General features: G+C 35.9%; 1 protein-coding gene across 4 annotated transcripts in view; it reads right to left on the minus strand.

The window, feature by feature from the left end:
• Positions 1 to 19,248, minus strand: part of AFF2 (ALF transcription elongation factor 2) — a gene marked incomplete at both ends in the record, with an annotated part of 650,103 nt that overhangs the window by 421,647 nt on the left and 209,208 nt on the right. For all 4 annotated transcript variants that reach the window (XM_080718539.1, XM_080718538.1, XM_080718537.1 and 1 more), the window contains one exon: positions 13,306 to 14,166. In XM_080718539.1, the coding sequence (XP_080574665.1) occupies positions 13,306 to 14,166 (861 nt within the window). The remainder of the gene's footprint in view (positions 1 to 13,305; positions 14,167 to 19,248) is intronic.

Genomic DNA, 19,248 nt, shown 5'->3' on the forward strand with positions numbered 1-19,248 from the left:
ACTGTATTCATACATCATAATGGGATTAAAAAAAAAAAGCTTTTGTAGACATACATGCACACATCGCCCAGTTAGCCCCTACCTGATCCCTACCCCATTCCCTCCCCATCCCTCTTTCCCATGCTTGGCTTAGTGGTTGACATCTAGTATTATAGCAATTTATCCAAAATTAACAATGATAATCTCACATAACAGTTTCATTAGTCTGATACCAAGCTTTTGATGACTTAAAGATAATATTTCAATATTTCTTTTTGCTTTCTTTCTTACCAGAGGATATTTTTATATTTTAAGGTGAAAATATCATGCATTTATTTATTTATTTTTCAGAAAAAAACTATCCTAATATGAAATATGGATTCTAGATAACCAAAGTGATCTCAAAAAATAACAAAGCTAGAATATGTACATTTTCTGATTTCAAACCTTATGATGCTACAATAATTGAAACAGTGTAGTACTCTTATAAAGGCAGATATATAAACTATTGGAGTTAAATAAAAGCCTAGAAATAAATTCTTCCATATATTGTCAAGTTATTTTTGACAAGGTTTCCACCAACATTTGGTGAAGGAAATAATAATGTTTAACTAAATATTGTTGAAAAATAATAATTACATGAAAAAGAATAAAATTGGACCCTTACCTAACAGCATATACAAATATTAACTCAAAATAGGTAAAAGACCTAAATATAAATCTTAAGACTATAAACTTTTAGAAGAAAATCTGGGTCATAAAACCTCACAACATTGAAATTGGCAGTGATTTCTTTGATATGATCTCATTTTTAAAGGCTTAACTAAATAGAACCTCTCTCCTGACACTTTCTGTCTCATCTCAATACAGAATTACTGACCTGGACGTTAAACAAAAGTCTCATAAAATACCAAGAAAGCCATCATTCTTTAGCCTTCTTCACCAAACTGTCCACTGGTTTTTTGGGTCCCTCAAAGAGAAACTTGGGCACCTGGCATATGCTGGTACAAACACAGGTACAGCTATGAAGACCATGGAGAGGTTGCCAAAGAAAAATATCCCTGTATCCCCACTTAACCCTACTGCCCAATTTAACCCAAAGTATCAGGGTATAAAAATATTTTATTTCTAGTATCTTAGAAATTTTTACCTCCCCATATACAAGTCAAGTACATGCTATAGTGATTCTGATGTATAAAAGATTCCAAAATACCAATTGGATGACTTATTACTTACTCTTCCTTGATAAAATTATAGAACTTTATTACTTTGAGGGGTCATCGCCGAAGTCCCCTTCTTGCATTCTGTGATTTTGAGCCCAAATGTAGGCCCACAAATTGTTTCCTAACTTGGGAGTTCATGTACTCTAATTCCAAGAGAAGAAAAGGCAAAATGACCTTCACCTCATAATTCCTTAAGAAAAAAGATTTCTAAACTGAATGGTGTAATTTGTGGTGTTGAAGAGTATTTCCTATCCTAAGTACATAGTATTTGCATCCATCATTTGTAGGCCAGGAGAAGTTGGTTCTCCCTTGGCCATAGACATTTTTTCTGACGCCAGTATTCTACTCACTACAAGCTGGAAGAATACCTTCCTTTCCTTTCTTTTCAGAGCTATCTTTCTGTGGATGGCAGAAGTGACAAGCCAAATACATTTTGCTGTCTGAAATATTGTATGGATGTAGCTCAGAGGTCAGCAGTAAAGTTTGGCCAGAAAAGTTCAAACCACTGCCTGATTTCCTATGGTTTTCAGGTTTTAAAGGATTCTTTATACTCTAAAATGGTTTGAAAGATTTTTAAAGAGTTTATATCATGACACAGGTAAATATGTGATTTTCAAGTTTCAGTACCCATATATAAAATTTTATCGGAGCATCACTATACTCATTCATTTACTTATTGTCTATGGCTGTTTTCATACTACAATGGCTGAGTTTATTAAGTACTTTTGACAGAAATAATACATACAGAGCATAAAGTGGAAGACAGTCACTTTATAGAAAATTTTTGCCCACATGAATATAGTTAATAAACAAATCAATTACACCATTCAATTATTTTATTTATTAATTTTTAAAAATTTTAATACTGCACTAGATATTTTTAAAATTTAGTTTTGCACAATTGTACTCAAACAGTAGGTCTACAGGAATTGTCTTTCACATAGGCATAGTCAAGTTAAAGAGCCTAAAGAGGTTTTGGTTCAGAACCACTGTAGATGAAACCTGAAGTCAATTCTGAGGTGGTGTGGCTTAGCATCAAACCAAAAACTGACTTTACTTTTTCACAATGATACTGTCTAGAAGTTCTCCATTCTCAATCTAGAAAATATGCATAATAATACCTCTGGGCGTGGGTTGAATAATGTTCCAGAACATTACCAATCACCTAAAACCTTAGAATAGAACTTTATTTAGAGATTTGGTCTTTGCATATGCAATTAGTCAAGGATCTAGACAAAAACATCTGGAGCATAAGGTGTGCATTATGTCCTATGACTGATGTTTTTAGAAGAGGACACAAAAAAAGAAAGTCTTATGATGACTAAGGTAGTGATTGAAGTGGTAATGTCACAAGCCAATGGATGACTGAGGCTACTGGATGGTATTTAGAGGCAAAGAAAAATTCTCCCCTAAAACAATTGAAAAGAACTTGTTTGGCCCTGCCAACACTTCTTGGACTCAGTCTCCATAACAAGAAAAGAATAAATGTCTTGTTTTAAGCCACTCAGTTTGTAAACTTTGTTATTGCAGCTACATAAAAAGCATACATCTTCCATTTTAACAGTCTTGTAAACTTTCTGAATACTTTTCAGATACTTTGTCCATTTATTCTCATGGTAATTTTCTAAAGTATGCAGTCTATATATTACTGGCATCCTTTTGCTAGCATACACTGATACTCATTCACTTAGTTTATATGAATGATTTTCAGGGATATGACCTATTCATACTATTTTTACTATCTGATAATTCTGAACAGTTTTTGAAAAATTAATCTATTTATTTTGGAAGTTCAAATCTTTGAAAGGAGCCTTACTCCCCTCTAAAGCAACAATTTTATGCCTACTTTTTACTGATCTTTCACTTCTATCTAAGGTACACCAGTATAGCCATAGAAATACCAATTTTAGCTGTTTTTTTTTTTTTGAGCAGTCTGGTAAAGTCATTTCACCATTGAAACAAAAAACCTGAAACTTATGAACCAAAAAAGTCTTCTAACAAGTTCTCTCATATGTTACTCATTTAGGAATATTGCAAAAACACTACTTGTCACCATATTTGAAAATGAAAAACACATGACTGTAACCTCTACCACCACAAGAAAAAGTATTATTTTAGTGTGTTTAGCCCCAACCTTTTGAAATATGAAACCAGTGAGAGAATTTTAACTTAACCTGGATTTGGCTCATTATGTTATTGCCCCATATGTGCCAGCAGAGAAGCTAGTTTTAGAAAATTAACTAATACCTATATATTATCACACAACACACAAATAGCATCATGGTAATGGTACTGTAAACCTGAGTTATAATCTCAGCTTGACCACTAGCTATCCAGTGACCCTTATTTTCTCTTAGACTAACATTCTGTATCTGGAAAAAGAGAATAATAATTTATGATCATGTCAGGATTGGATAAAATAAGATAATATGAGTGAAGACATCTGTAAACAATGAAGTATAAAATTAATAGATTTGCATTATTGTCACCTATATTATAAACTCAGTTTGTCAATCAAAGCATAAAATGTTTTTAGACAATATTTAAGATTTTTCTTTCATGTCAATTAAGAAATACTGAACAGGGCACCAGAACAACGCACTCAACAGCCCACCAGGCTCCAGAGAGGAGCGGCGGACAGCGAGTTGAGGTAAGCCGCTGTGGATTAGCCAGGAGGAAATCGGCAGATTACTCGGCATAGGGAGCATCTAAAGCTCCCAGTGGCTGGGCTCAGCACACCCTGCAGGGACTCAGAGCGGAGTTCAAAAACAGAGAAAAATATTCCAGCCTCACGGCCGAGGGCGTGGCAGCGGCGCCATATTGCCACCGGCGGCAGCAGCAGCAGCGAATTCACCAAGTCCACTACAGCTCCATCTGCGTACTCAACAACAGTGAGTCAAATTGTGGACCCTGGAGTAGAAATCCCAGTACTATACTACCAGGGACTTAATCCAGTCGGGGAGTGGCGGTGGCAGAGATATCACACCATAGGAGAACGCCCAACCTGGCACCCCCATGGTCTAAATCAGCCTCAATTGACTCCCTGGGTCTGAGACTCTGCGATACCACAGACTCGAGATCCAGAGCACCTTAAGTGAAGTCATAGTGACCCAAGGGACGAACCCAGGGAAGGCACAAACTTCCAAAATCATGGGAAAGAGGAATAACAATGGAGCCACGAATACCCACAACCCACAACTTCAGAACGAAATAAAACAGAAATTCAGAGATTTCTAGAAGATCAAATCAGGAAAATAACTGTAGAAATAATAGAGGTGCTTCGAAAAGAATTCAGAGAGAGTCAAAAAGAGATAAAGGATGCAATTAATGAAGTAAAGGCCTCAATTCAAAGTACAAACAACCGACTAGACCACATGGAGAATTGAAACTTGATCTTAGAAGAAAATCACTCAAAAAATGAACACATATTTTCTAATTTAGAAAAAAGATTCAGGCAGCAGGAATCTGACATTGAAGAAATATGGGCCCATCTTAAGAGAGCTAACCTAAGAATAATTGGAATAGAGGAGGGAAAAGAAGGTGAAACCAAAGGGATAAGTAATATCTTCAAAGAAATAATAGCAGAAAATTTTCCAAACATAGAGCAAGAGGTCAATACACAGGTCCAGGAAACTTATAGAACTCCCGTTAGACAGGATCGGAGAAGAGGATCCCCATGCCACATAATTGTCAAAATGACCAATGTGGAAGCCAATCAGAGAATCTTAAAGGCAACAAAAACAAAGGGCCAAGTGACATTCAGAGGCAAACCAATTAGAATCACTCCAGACTTCCCAAACCAAGTCATGACAGCCAGAAGGGCTTGGAGTAACATATTCCAAACTCTGAAAGAAAACAATTTCCAGCCAAAAATTTCCTACCCAGCAAAACTTTCTATCAAATTAGATGTGGAAATAAGGAGCTTCCATGACAAACAGAAACTGAAGGAATTTATGTCTTCAAACCCAGCGCTAGAGAAAATACTCAAAGAGATTAACTACAAAGAAGAAATAGGTAACACACACCAGAACCAGAGAAACAAGATTTTCCATCCAACAGACAACTAAGATTAGTTATCTGTGGAGATTCATTAATTATGTTAGTCTTTTACCTATCTCTAAATTGTATCATTTGCTTTTATTGTTGCTAATTTTTAGGATTTCTAGTTGGAATACTAATATACCTTCAGATATAGCATTTGGAAATATTTATCCCATTCTATCAGTAACTTTTAACTCTATTTACACTGTCTTTGGATATACAATATTTTATTTTTTAGGGAGTTTGTATACCCTTTTGTTACCTGTGCCATTGAAATCATATCCAAATAAATCACTGCCAATTTCAATGTTGTGAGGTTTTATGACCCAGATTTTCTTCTAAAAGTTTATAGTATTAAGATTTATATTTAGGTATTTTATCTATTTTGAGTTAATATTTGTAAATGGTGTTACGTAAGGGTCCGATTTTATTCTTTTTCATGTAATTATGATTTTTCAACAATATTAAGTTAAAAGATAATTATTTCCTCCACCAAATGTTCGTGGAAACCTTGTCAAAAATAACTTGACCATATATGGAAGAATTTATTTCTAGGCTTTTTATTTTACTCCACTAATTTATATATCTGCCTTTATAACAGTACTACACTATTTCAATTATTGTAGCTTTATATGGTTTGAAATTAGAAAAATATACATCTTCTAGCTTTTTTCTTTTTCAAGATCGTTTTGGGTGTCTAGAGTCCATATTCCATATTAGGATAGATTTTTTGTGAAAAATAAATAAATAAATATATAATAGTTTCACCTTAAAAAAAAGAAAGAAATACTCTCTGGTAAGAAAGAAAGCAAAACGAAATATTGAAATGTTATCTTTAAGTCATCAAAAGCTTGGTATCAGATAAATGAAACTGTTATGTGAGATTATCAATGTTAATATTGGATAAATTGCTATAATACTAGATGTCAACCACTAAACTAAGCATGGGAGGGAGGAATGGGGAAGGAGCAGGGTGGGGATCTGGTAGGGGCTAACTGGGCAATGTGTGCATGTATGTCTACAAAAGTATTATTTTTATCCCATTATGATGTATGAATACAGTGCACAAATAAAAAAAATTAAAAAAAGGAATACTGAACAGACTTACAACACTCATAAAGTGTTTAATATATCATCTCTAGAGCCCTTTTTATTTACTATTTGGGTTGAATCAATATGGTTTATCTATTTGTCATATTTCTTATTCTTTAATGTAGAATGAGAACAGTCTTTTTTATGACTGTCTCAGAAAGTACTCAACTAATTGATATATCCAGTAATAACAGGATGATTTGGAACACACAGGAGTAAAGCTATCACTTGACTCTATACTGAATCTGTCAAAATAGTTTCCTAGAAATAATGTAAACGTACAAGTTTGCTATCTTTCATTATTTTAGTGTATTGTGAAAAAAAGGATTATAAGGTTATTTGATGAGTCCACAACTTGGTATTTTCTGATGAAATGTTACATATAACTGTTATATGAAAATAAACTGCAATATTAAAGTGCTCTGGGATGAATGGCTGATCTCTAAAAATAGACAATTTACCTTGTCTTAAAAATCCTTATTCTGCTACATAATGTTATAAGAGATACACAGGCAGGGATCAGAGGCCTCTATGCTGTTCCAATGAGGATACTCTCAGAGGGTTTTGAGAGGGAAGGGAATGTTCAAGGTTACTATACAAACAAGGTAGTTTGGTCTTAACCACAAAAAAGACATGCACACTTGCATATTTAGAGGTGAAAGTAATCTCACTGATGAACTAGTCTAATCCCCTGATGTGATAAGAGGCCTAGAAAAGTAAAATCACTGTCAGAAATATACAAACCAACACCAGGCCAGATGTGGAGCCCACATCAGTATACCTTATCTGAAATATGTTTTGAAATATGCCACATGCTTCCTTGCAGCAAGATTTATTTTCAGCGGTCTCATGAAGAATCATAAAATTAATAATAATAATGATTAGTGGTACTTTAAGTTGTGTCATTATTAATAATGACTTAAATGTGTATAACATTTCAGTTTTGCCCTACTAACTCTCAGATGTAGATAAATTGGCCTATCCTGAAATATGGTTTGCAATTGCTACCTTCTTGTTTCAGAATTAGAAGTAATATTTGACTTCTTCTTAACCAAAAAAGGTTAAAATGGCAAAGGATTTAAAAGCAAAAATTACCAAGACACACTCACAGAAATTAAATGCTCTCTACTAGACTTTATAAATGGAATGTAGAAATCACCAACATTGTTACAGGTTGCTAGTAGCTAGAGTAATTGACACACAACCTTAGAAAATGAAAGAATGCATTGGAAATAAAATAGTACTGAAGAAACAGGGAGAGAAAAAAACAGGCAATTGTATGCTCTTTAATACAACAACCTTGAGATTTATCACTGAGTTTCACTAATGCTAATAAATGGAAATGAAAGGGAATTAATGAATGACATGTGTTTTCTGGGAAGTATAGTAGTGTCTAGAATTACTATGTCAGCATTATTTAGAAAGCTCCTTGGAAAAACTCATAGAAGAAGAGCTGATATCTATAGAAGAAATAAGATGTCCTTTCTAATAAAGTAGTAGAGACAAACCCAGCAAGTCTCAAGATGTACAACTAAACTGACATAAAGTCAACTGACTTAGGAAAATTCCTAGGTCACTCATGAAGTCAGGGAAACTGACGTGTTAAGTTTATCATATAATTCTAGCTGAAATATTGTCCATAATTTGGCTTTCAAACTATTTCATTTTTGCCCTACCAAATCTCAGATGTAGATAAACTGGCCTATCCTGCAATAAGCTTTGAAATTCCCTACCTCCTTGTTTGCATATGGCATTCTCTCCATCCATTACTTAATCCACATATATAAACTATTCTACTCCCTAGATTAAAAATTCCATCTAATATTCAAGGCCAAGTTTAAAATCTACCTCTAATTCCTTTTCTGTGGAATTCTCACTGGTTACTTCTATATGCAGATATCTGATAAATCAGGCCTGCCAGTGTAAAAATGGTCTCAACTTCCTCTGTTCAGGACACCTTTCCTATCAACTGAAATAGAACAATCTTAGTTGAATTATCTTCTCTTATCTCCAATCTCTCCATCACATCCTACCTGTTTCCTTGCTAGTCCTATCCTTTTCAGATGCTCAGCTGGGGCACAATTCATTTAGGTTAAGGAGACACTAAAGTTAGGGAAAGTTGAAAAGTTGTGGCAAAAGAAATAAATTGGAAAACCAATGAAATGGAAGAATTAGGAGAGTTAGTATAAATGCATAACAAAGATGAAGCACCAGAGTTTGGACTGGCAGAGGAGTAGATATAAATCATTCAAGTTTCTATAAATCTCTGGAATAAATACTAAGGTTGAGTGTCTTTCCTGGTACCATGAAAGTGTAAAAACATTCAATAATGTCTCCCACAATTCTTGAGTTGGTTTAAATTAGACCAACAATAACCTGGGAATGAATACTATTTCTTTTTCATAAGAATAGACAAAACATTGTTATATATATATATATATATATATATATATATATATATATATATATATTCACTGAAAAATGCTCAGCACAAGTTGCCCAGACCAGCTGTATGGTTTTAATTTCTTTGAAGGACCTGCCTCTACCATTTCTATGTAGCTACACAGGCACGTCCCAAACACCAATGAGAAAAATCTGGCATTCTGTGCAGTTTTTGCGCAAGGTACTTGGTCTTATCAATTTAATAATAAATAAAGCTAATTATAGACTCAGTGCTCACTGCATAGAGTATCAAACAAAACGGCACAGCCACAAATGTGAATAACAATTTTTCAGTTGTTTTACAAAGGTAGCCACTAAATCAGCTAGAAGAATCCCATACAAGTTCATTAAACTTTTCTAAGAGACACCTAGTTTTGAGGCAACTGCTGCCTGAGATAACCTGAGATCACACCCAAGAGCAGCATGTAAAGCAATGATTCTTTAGGATGATGACATTTCACACATTAGTACTGTATTTCCAAAAGCTTCTTAGGATAGGATTGAGACACTTAAAATGGTATGAAACATTGATTCTTTAACTTATGTGCAATTATTTACTTGCCAAACAATACTAATAACAGATTATACCAAAGTGCAAAGCTATCTGCACCAGCAGATTTTTATCCTAAGGTAAAAATAAACAAAAACATCTATAATGAAATCATGTATAAAGCTACATTTATTAACAAATTCATTTCCCAATAAAACACCATCTGCAAGCAACCCTCAGTTTCCACTTGTTATAAATAAACCCTTTACTGTTTTTAGATGCAGTTCTCAGAAAATTCTTCTAAACCCAACAGCAGAACACATTCGCCTTTTTTGGTTGCCTGGAATGTTAACAAGCTCTGTAACATCAAGTTTTTAAACAAATTATGTGATATGCCTCCATTGGAAAGTTGACATTTTGCAATAAAATTGGTTAGACTTCTAATATATTTATTACTGATATAGAAATTCTAAGAAGCATGAAACTGTATTAAGAAATAAAAATTTCCAATTGTATATACAAATATAGACCCATAAACCTGGAAAATAAACACCCAGACACATCACTTTTAAATACTAATTTGTAATCTCTCAAATGACAAAAATAATCCTATCTACTAATGTCCTATAATGGTATCTATTTCCTGATCTTTCAACTTTTCCTGTTACCACCCACTCCTTCTCCATTTCACTTATATACCATGTCAGTCTCTTGTCACTACAGCCAAGGAAAGAGTTGAAAGTTTTTGGAGAAATACTGTGATTGCTCTATAGATATGCCCTCTTAGTAATAACTAAAAGTGGTGCAACCACTCATTGAAGATGGCTAATCTGGCTAGGGAACTGGAACCCAGTATCTGGAACTCTTAGCACCAGGAACCAGGGCTGGATTCTAATGCTAAGTGCTTTTGAAAAGTGCATCAGGATTTAATAGGGTGAATTTTCAGACTTAGTCAGTGTTTTAACCACATAAATTCCATTAGATTCAAAGCTCTGTAATGTGCCACCCTGTCTCTATTTATGCCCACATTTTTTTTGGTGGTACTAGGGTTCCTGGAAGCCCTTCTACCTCTGGGCTACACTCCCAGACCTATTTTTACATTTTTTATTTAGAAACAGGGTCTCCTAAGCCAGCGCGCGTGGCTTGCTTCGAACTTGCACGATTCTCCTGTCTCTGCCTCCAAAGAGCGGGGATTACAAGCGTGTGCCACCACGCATGGCTCCCACATTTTAAGTTACACTCTTCTTAGCTCTCTGCTGGGCTCTTTAACGTCTTATTTTTTTCCTCCTAATTATGGTTTTCACATTGCTCCTGAATCACATATATTCCCCTGACTTTAGGGCTTTAAGCTTCTTTTTACTCCTCTTTAAAATCTTTTCTTAAGACCTTTATATTTAAAATAATATTATCTTCATTGATCTGTCATGATTTTCTTGCACTTGAGCCATTTTTCATACAAAACTTGACCAAAGTCTATTTGCACCATCACTAAGACTGAATGCACATAGTCTGCTCCTTGGATAATCATTTCTGGGGTTGATAACAACTCAGACTATTTGAAAATGTACCTCTTGTCAGTGTGCTGCAGCACTGAGTGAAAGCATGAAGTAATTTCTGAATCTGGGTCAGCCATTTTGTAAATATATAAGAGAGAGGATTACAGCGGAATGGATCTCACCAGGCCTGCAAACTGTCACTCTGCTAATGAGGTATGGAAAAAGGCTAGCAGACTGCCTTCTGGAGCAGTGCTATTTCCAGACCAGTCCTGAGAGATGGCATTGCTGTGTAAGGAGGGAATAATAAAAGATACCAAGGCCAGCAAAGGGACAAGAATGACACCCCAATCTCCCACATAGTCCTTCTTTTTAAAGCAGATCTTCTTTTTTAGTCTTAAGTACTAAGCTCCAATATTAAGTTATCCAGAAATTAGAATTTTTAATGATTATACAGGGTTAAAACAGAGAAATACATAGGTAGACAAAATACAATTAAAGAAATAGTGCTTAGGATGAATTTTCTAGCAATTGTTTACCTGTGTTCATGTTATTTGATTAGTATGGATTTGAAAATGTAATCAAGTAACCATTTTTGAAGTTCATTCATCCAACAAACATTTATTGAGTATCTGCTATGTGCCAGATATTTGTTAGGCACTCAGGACACAGAGAAGAATGAGATACTTCTTGCCCTCAAGGAGCTCACAGTCTAGGAGAGAGGCAGACACATAAACAAATCACCAGAATATATTGAAATAAGCTCCAGTCAGCACATGTATAATAAGGTGCTAGAAGAGCCCAGAGGAAGTGGTTTATAGTCAATCTGAGAAGATCAGGGGAGCTATCACAGAAAACATGACAATTTAACAAACCTGGAAGACAAGGTATTCCAGGAAGACAGGGAACATGGTGAAAGACATACTAGGCTAAAGGGATAGTGAGTAAAAAGGCAAGGAAGTGTGACAAAGCATGACATGATAGGGAACCACAGGTGGTTCCATATAGCTGGGGCTTCTTCTGCATATGAAGAAGATTTAAAATATGAGGCCAGAGAGCAAACATGAAGGCAGAGTAAGAGCCTCAGATATGAGATTGAGAAAGTTGGCCATTTTCCTGTAAATAATGAGAAAGCATTGAAAAATCAAAATGAGAGGGTGATGTGACCAGATCTGCTAGATTGGCCTGTGTGGAGGATGGTTTGGAAGAAGGGTGAGACTGGATGGAGAGAGACTAGTGTGACTGGGTGTTTCACAGCAGTTTGAGTATGAGATGCTCATGACAAGTGTGAAGGTAGTAAGGATGAAGAAGTGACAGGCTTGAGCAATACTTAGGAGGAAACATGACAAGTTGATGAATGATACACAAAGCAAAACTTTCTCAGAAATGAAACAATATGAAAAACATAGGTCCAGAAAACACAACTGATATTCCCAGTCCTCCCTTCTTCTTTATTCCCACGGTCCACTGAGATCACCAGATCTGCTAAGAATAAAATAAGGAAGAAAACCCAGAGGGCTCACATGATCAGACTTTTCTAATTCAGAAACTCTGACTTGAAATGTGCAATAATTCACAAATTGCCTGTAACTCCCACTGAGTAAGAATTTTAACCTACTTTTTTCCTTTGTGTCTTGTCTCAAGCATTTAGTCACCAGTAACAGGAATCCAATCTAATGTCAGTGGCTTCTTCCAATCAAGCACTTGGGATGTAGTAGGCAGCTCCTTATAGGGTGATATATGAGTCAGTCCCATATATGTATCATACCCAGTGGCCACAAGGCCTGCAATCAAATCATCAGTAATTTATTCCTTTAGAAGTGAATTTGGTCCCCTTCTCTTTCATGAGGCAAAGATTCCTGAGATAGATAGAATACTTAGTAATTTTAAACCCAATGGAATTTGGTTGATCATAGTCAACCATATCATTTTCATTTTAAAGAAAGGTTAATGTAGCATAATGGGGGCTATGAAAGTACTTGTGGAAGAAGGTGATGCAGAAGGGAAGACTGAACGATATGGAAGATGGCATTACGTCTTGCCAGGAAGAGCCATGTAAGCACTGATGAAACTAACATTGTTGAAAAAATGCCTTCCACATGAGGTTCCAAAAAATCACATTTATTCATTATTCTACCTTAAGGAACTTAGGGGTTTTAGGTTTAGAATATGCTATTCGCCCTGTGAAGACCTATGGTGACTGAATCTTTTCATGAACCTATACTTATTTATTACCAATTAAAATCTCAAATGTTAATTTGTCCATAACAGTACTACAAATGTGTTTTCAGAAACTATAACTGCAATATTTCATTCCCTTAGACTGACCTTGTCTCTTGTAATTCCAAATTATGGAGATTTAACTGTATTTTCAGGTTGTTAATCATTCATATCACAAGTGACAGAAGATTGAGAATAAGACTCTGGCTTTGAAGAGTCTCATATATAGCTCAAACAGGTAAATAAGAGTTACTTGTGAATACTTGCTAATAAAGGTCAGAGACGTGAACTAGAGAAAAGAAACAAAACTTTAAAAATTACTTACTTCACTTGTTTGAAGGATCATGAACTTGGGCAGTTTAGTCTTTGTACTGGCTGTACTGGGTTTTCCATCCAAGAGTGATCCAAATGACAGGTTCCCAAAGCTATTCTCAAATTCAATTGAAGATTTCAGTGTCGGAGAGATGTCTGGTGCCTGGTCCTGGCCATCCATGGGTCTTACATATGCAGTTGGCTTTTGCTGCCCCATGCTTGTTTTGCAGTAAAGACCTGGTGGGAAGTTCTGGATTGAAAGGCCACTGCTGGGAGCTAATAAAGAGGAAGCCACTAGGGGAGAGCCAGGTGCTTGCACTGTAAATTCAGAATCTTCTTGTATGTTGGATTGAAAGATTTCTTTAAAAGCATCTTCTGTACCAGATTTAGGTTTGTTGTCCTCCTTTACAGATGGATTTGACTCGCCAACTATACTGATTTGGGGTTGTTCAGCTGGGTAGACAAAGAAGTCTTCTAGTCTGGCTGGAGGCTGTTCCTGGGTGGCAGTCTGCATCTTGCTTGGCTGACTACTGGCCTGGCTTGCTGGTACAGTGCTAGGGTTCGGACTATCTCGTGGCCACTCAGGTTTCAATTTTCTGTTGCTGTGGATCAGAGTTGAATTCAGGATCACAACTGAAGGTGGAGGCATTGGTGCCGAAATGTGGGTATTATCCTGGTGAGGTGGGATCATTTGGTTCTTCGCTTCTGGAAAAAAACTTGATTCATTTTTGTTGATGGGAGTCTGGGTCACAGAATTCTTTTGGATCCCCACTAGATGATTCTGGTTAGAATGATTAGTTAGCAAATCCTTCATTTCATCATAGTTTCCAAGCGTGTTCTGGACTCGGTTGGCAAGGGCATCACCTTTGTTTGTCTACAATAACAAGAAGATGGGGGTGGGAGGAGAGAGAATGAATAGGTTTGTGTTTCCTAATGTTAATGTCTAAAATAGATGCCTTAAGTAGATTAGCAGATAGGGTTATTTTAAATTGTCATGCCATATAATTTCATACTTTTTATGTGCTATGTAAGAAAAATATTAATAATGCTATTGAAAGAGCCCTTAGAATTGTCATATATGATTAGTGCTTGATATTCTTTCTGACGTGTCCTTCAAAATGCTTACTGGGAGAAAGTCTTAATATTACATCATTTGTTAATTTTATCAGAAAACTTATTTTAAGTCAGATATTATTATACATAACAACTTACAACTTCTACTTACTGACCATTGGAATCATAATGGAATATTCTACTTATAAAGGACTTTGACACATCAGAATTTGTACCACATTATATATGAAAAAGCCTTAGCCCATGGGGTAAGGAAGTCAGTTAAATTGTGCTATGCTGACTATTCTAAGTTTAGAAAAGGCAAAAGATGAAACAACATGTAATTGAGCTAACTTGTTACTAAAGTGAATTTAATTCTTTAAAGTCAAAAAACTGTATAAATTACTGGTGTCTTCTACATATTCTGTGAATGACTGTGTTTACATATTGTTTATTCATTCTCATTTACTTTGAAATTAGGCAATTGTTCATCAGCAGTGTGACTCAAGCTCTCTTGTGTCTTTTCACTGAATTAGAAAACGTTATTCATGAATTGAAAATGCTGCTGAAGTAAGTCAAAACAAAGTCATCTTTTAAAAGTGATGCTATAATAATGTGTAGGAGTTACAGAGGCAAATAAGTCAAACTATGGACAATCAACAGACCAGCTATACAATCCTCCATAGGCTATACTTATTCCATAAAAACAACTCTGATTGTAAGATAATTACGTTCCTGCATGGGACTTTGTAATATAGAAAGCAATGCTTTAATGTATAAATAATGGTGGTAACTGCATAAACTTAGAAATTACTTTGATGAAAGCCCAGTTCTTTATACTCAAAATTATTTTTGTTCTCTTTACATATGAAAGAGGCTATGAAATAAGATGTTGAATTCAGAAAGGCAAAGGAATCCTTTATGCCTAAGCTGTACTATCCTGATTCATGATGTTGTGAAGAAAGACTTACATTATTTATAGTCACCTGGCAACTGGGCCATTAGAAAGGAAAGAAACTGTTCTATGTAGCTTTCAGGTCCCAGGATCCATAGACATATTCTCTTTGCTCAGGAGATGGTTACTACATTCCCAGTTGGTGTACACATGACTGGATATAGGTGTTTAGCATCTGAAGTATGTCATATACCCTCAACACTGTCTGGTCTCCTGCTGTTTATAGGGAGTATATCTTTCCATGTCTGGTATCTCAGTCTAAACCTAGGTTGTATGATTGTGTTTTGTTCTCTATATGTAAAGTTGGGAGAATATGCAAATGGATGAAGAATGAATTGCTTAGAATTGATAAAAATCACTCAGGAAAAGAAAATGTAGAATGAGAATATTGAGCTCAGATGAAAACCCTGGAAAACATCAACCTTTAAGAGACTTGGGGGAAGAAAGAAGCCAGAAGAGAACACCAAGAAGGAACAATTACAGTAAGAAGCAAACTAGAAACTTTGCCTTCATTATTATCACAGTCTCCATGTACTATAAGAAGTATTAAACTCATACCACATGTTAAATCATATAAGATATTTCCTAAGAAATGAGGGCAGTTAGAGAAATATGAATTTCAAAGATTAATCAAAATGTGCTAAATATATGCTAAGTGAGTTCTGTGGGAGATGGGATCTTAGAAATTAAATAAATATATCAATTTTATTTTGCTTATCCTCAAGAAAATCATATATTGCATCATAGGTAACCTTCGTGCTAAAGAAGTGACTAAACCATTAACATTCTATATAATCCTCAGCTCAATAATTAATGTTTTCAAAACTACATTTGAAGGACATATATAAAATTTATTGATGGGTAGGCATCAATTTTATTTCCTGAAATTCCCCTAGATCTGTCATTTTTAATGGAAAAAATTACTTTGGACCAAAGGCAAGAATAAACTGTTGGCATAAAGCAGTCTCCTTTAACTGAGTTGCACAATGGGCCATTTGGGCAACAGCCAAAATCAGTCTCTCTATTCAGTCACTAAATGTAAAACAAGGAAATTTCATTGAGCTCAAGGATTGGTAAGAATTTGATGTGAGCTTTAAATATTTTCAGGGTTGTTCTGAATCCTCCAACAGATTACTTCTTGCATCAGATATCTAAATGGCTAAGGCACACTGATAACTAATAATATTCAAGGATTCGACCCTATCAGGAAAACAATACCAAGTAATTTTTTGTTTGAAATAATTTCATTTTTCTACCTAGCTCTCATTGAAAGAGTTCTACAGAATTAGAACTTTGGCCCTAGGCATTACAGAGACCACCAAGATACCTTATTGTCCTGAGAATTTATTCTCCTCTGGGGCAACACCATCAGGATAAAATAAACAAACAAAAAAAATTTCATGTTTCATTTGCTTGCAAACAAGTTAATTGCATCCCTCTTCTTGTTTCAGTAGTGCACAGAAGAGATTTGTTCATCTTATACTCAGTGGAAGATACTGCATGTCTAATTCTTAATGTCTCTTTATGTTTACTGTTAAAATAATCTTAGTCTCTGTGGCATTATTATACATTTTTTCACACATAGGTTTTAAAAATATGATTGGAAATAGAAGAACTTCTAGTCAATGTCTAAAATTGTTACTATACAAATAAAATTATGGTAAAATTAAAATTTCTCCAAATAAGTCTAGAAAAACAACCATCTAATATATAATACATATACTATAGCTATAATTTATTTCCCCAAATAAAGCTCAGAAATCAGAAATCACATTTTATTAATATTTATATTCCAAAGATTTAGCACCATGTATGGTGCATATTAAGTACCCAATAAATTATTGCTGAATTGAATAGAATCAAATTACAATTTAGGTTCTGCTTATACCACAATAAAATATTTGTAATGGCTTGGAGTAAAAGGTGCATGAATAAAAAGGTGAAAGTCAGCCAGGCGTGGTGGCGCACGCATGTTATCCCCGCGCTTGGGAGGCAGAGACAGGAGGATCGCGCAGGTTCGAAGCTAGCCGCGCGCGCTGGCTTAGGAGACCCTGTTTCCAAATAAAAATGTAAAAATAGGTCTGGGAGTGTAGCCCGGAGATAGAAGGGCTTCCAGGAACCCCAGTACCACCAAAAAAAAAAAAAAAGGTGAAAGTCAGCTTAACTTGGCTATTCTAATTGAACAATAAATTATCATTTGAGCTTCTTGGTAGCGAAAACACACATAAAAAGATTTATCTTTATAAATAAATAATTATATTTATTTGATGAAATTAAGAATATTCTTAATCCATTAAATGAGACAAATTGTTGACAGATGTTAAAATCTGAAAAATTTCTCTCATTAGTTGATTTACAAGAATTTTTGAGCAATAAAACATACCCATCTGCTTTTATCAGCATCATTTTTTCAGAAAATGCAAAGCTGTTCCTAATCTGGTTTTTCCTTATAATGAAGAAAAAGAAAGAGCATAACCTTAAAATCTAACTGAGTGAAGGCATGTTTGCATGTTAAGTTATACATGAGCTGGGTGCATAGTTTCATATGCACTCATGACATATAGGTGGAGTTGTGACAGACTGTAGAAATGGAAGGTTGTCATCTCCCTTAGACTAGCCTCCTCAAGAATAAACTCTATCAAAAGGATTTGTGATAGGACGTACATAGCAGAAAATTCAAGTTTGAGTTCACTGGCAACACCTTCTAAGTTGCTGAATGAAGGAAGATCCATAAGTTTTGCATAACATACATACTGCAGCTACAAGTCAGAATAACTGTAGACATACTTATGACAAATACTGGTAGTTTCCAACCACTCATGAGTAAGGGTTAGGCACAGAGGACACACATACAGATAGCCTCAAGAAATCTATTAAATAGGAAGATGGCGACCAAGAAAAGCAGGGCTTAAGAGCCCCTCTAACAATCAATCTCCATAACCACAAAATCAGCGCCTTTCATAGCCAGAAAACACCATCACCAGAGAAACAAAAAAAATCACCAGGCTCCAGAGAGAAAGCAGACTGAGAACAGAGCTCAGAGTCACAGAGGAGATACACCGGCCTCACGCCCGAGGACGCTGCAGCAGCACCATACTGGCGGCAGCAGCGCGAATTCACCGAATGGCTACAGCAAGCAAAGGTGAGCCGCTACGGAACAGCCAGGCGGGATCTTTTGGCGCAGGGAGCATCTAAAGTTCCCAGTGGCTGAGCTCAGCACACGCTGCAGGGACTCAGAGTGGAACTCAAAACCAGAGAAGAAAAAATATGCCAGCCTCACGGCCGAGGGCATGGCAGCGACACCATATTGCCACCGGCAGCAGCAACAGTGAATTCACCGAGTCCAGTACACCTACATCTGCGTACTCAAGAACAGTGAGTCAAATTGCGAGCCACAGAGGAGAAATCCCAGTACTGTACTCCCTGGGACTTGGCCCAGCGGGGGAGTGGCGGTGGCAGAGATATTACACCATAAGAGAACGTGCAACCTGGCACCCCCCACAGTCTAAAGCAGCCTCTATCGACTCTCTGGGTCGGAGACTCTGTGATACAACCCAGTAAAGGAGTAGTGGGGTCAGAGATACTACAGCACCTTAGGCGAAGTCATAGTGACCCAAGGGAAGAACCCAGAGAAGGCACAAACTTCCGAAATCATGGGAAAGAGGAATAACACGTGAGTAATGAATGCTCACAACCCCACAACATCAGAACCCGATAAAACAGAAAATCAGAGATTTCTAGAAGATCAAATCAGGAAAATAACTGTAGAAATAATAGAGGTGCTTCTAAAAGAACTCAGAGAGAGCCAAAAAGAGATAAAGGATGCAATTAATGAAGTAAAGGCCTCAATTCAAAGCATGAACAACCGCTTAGAACACATGGAGAACAGAATCTCGCTCTTAGAAGATGATCATTCCAAAAATGAATGCATAGTTTCTAATCTAGGAA

This window comes from Muscardinus avellanarius, assembly GCF_963383645.1.
Source record: "Muscardinus avellanarius genome assembly, chromosome: X".
NCBI classification, from domain to species: Eukaryota; Metazoa; Chordata; class Mammalia; order Rodentia; family Gliridae; genus Muscardinus; species Muscardinus avellanarius.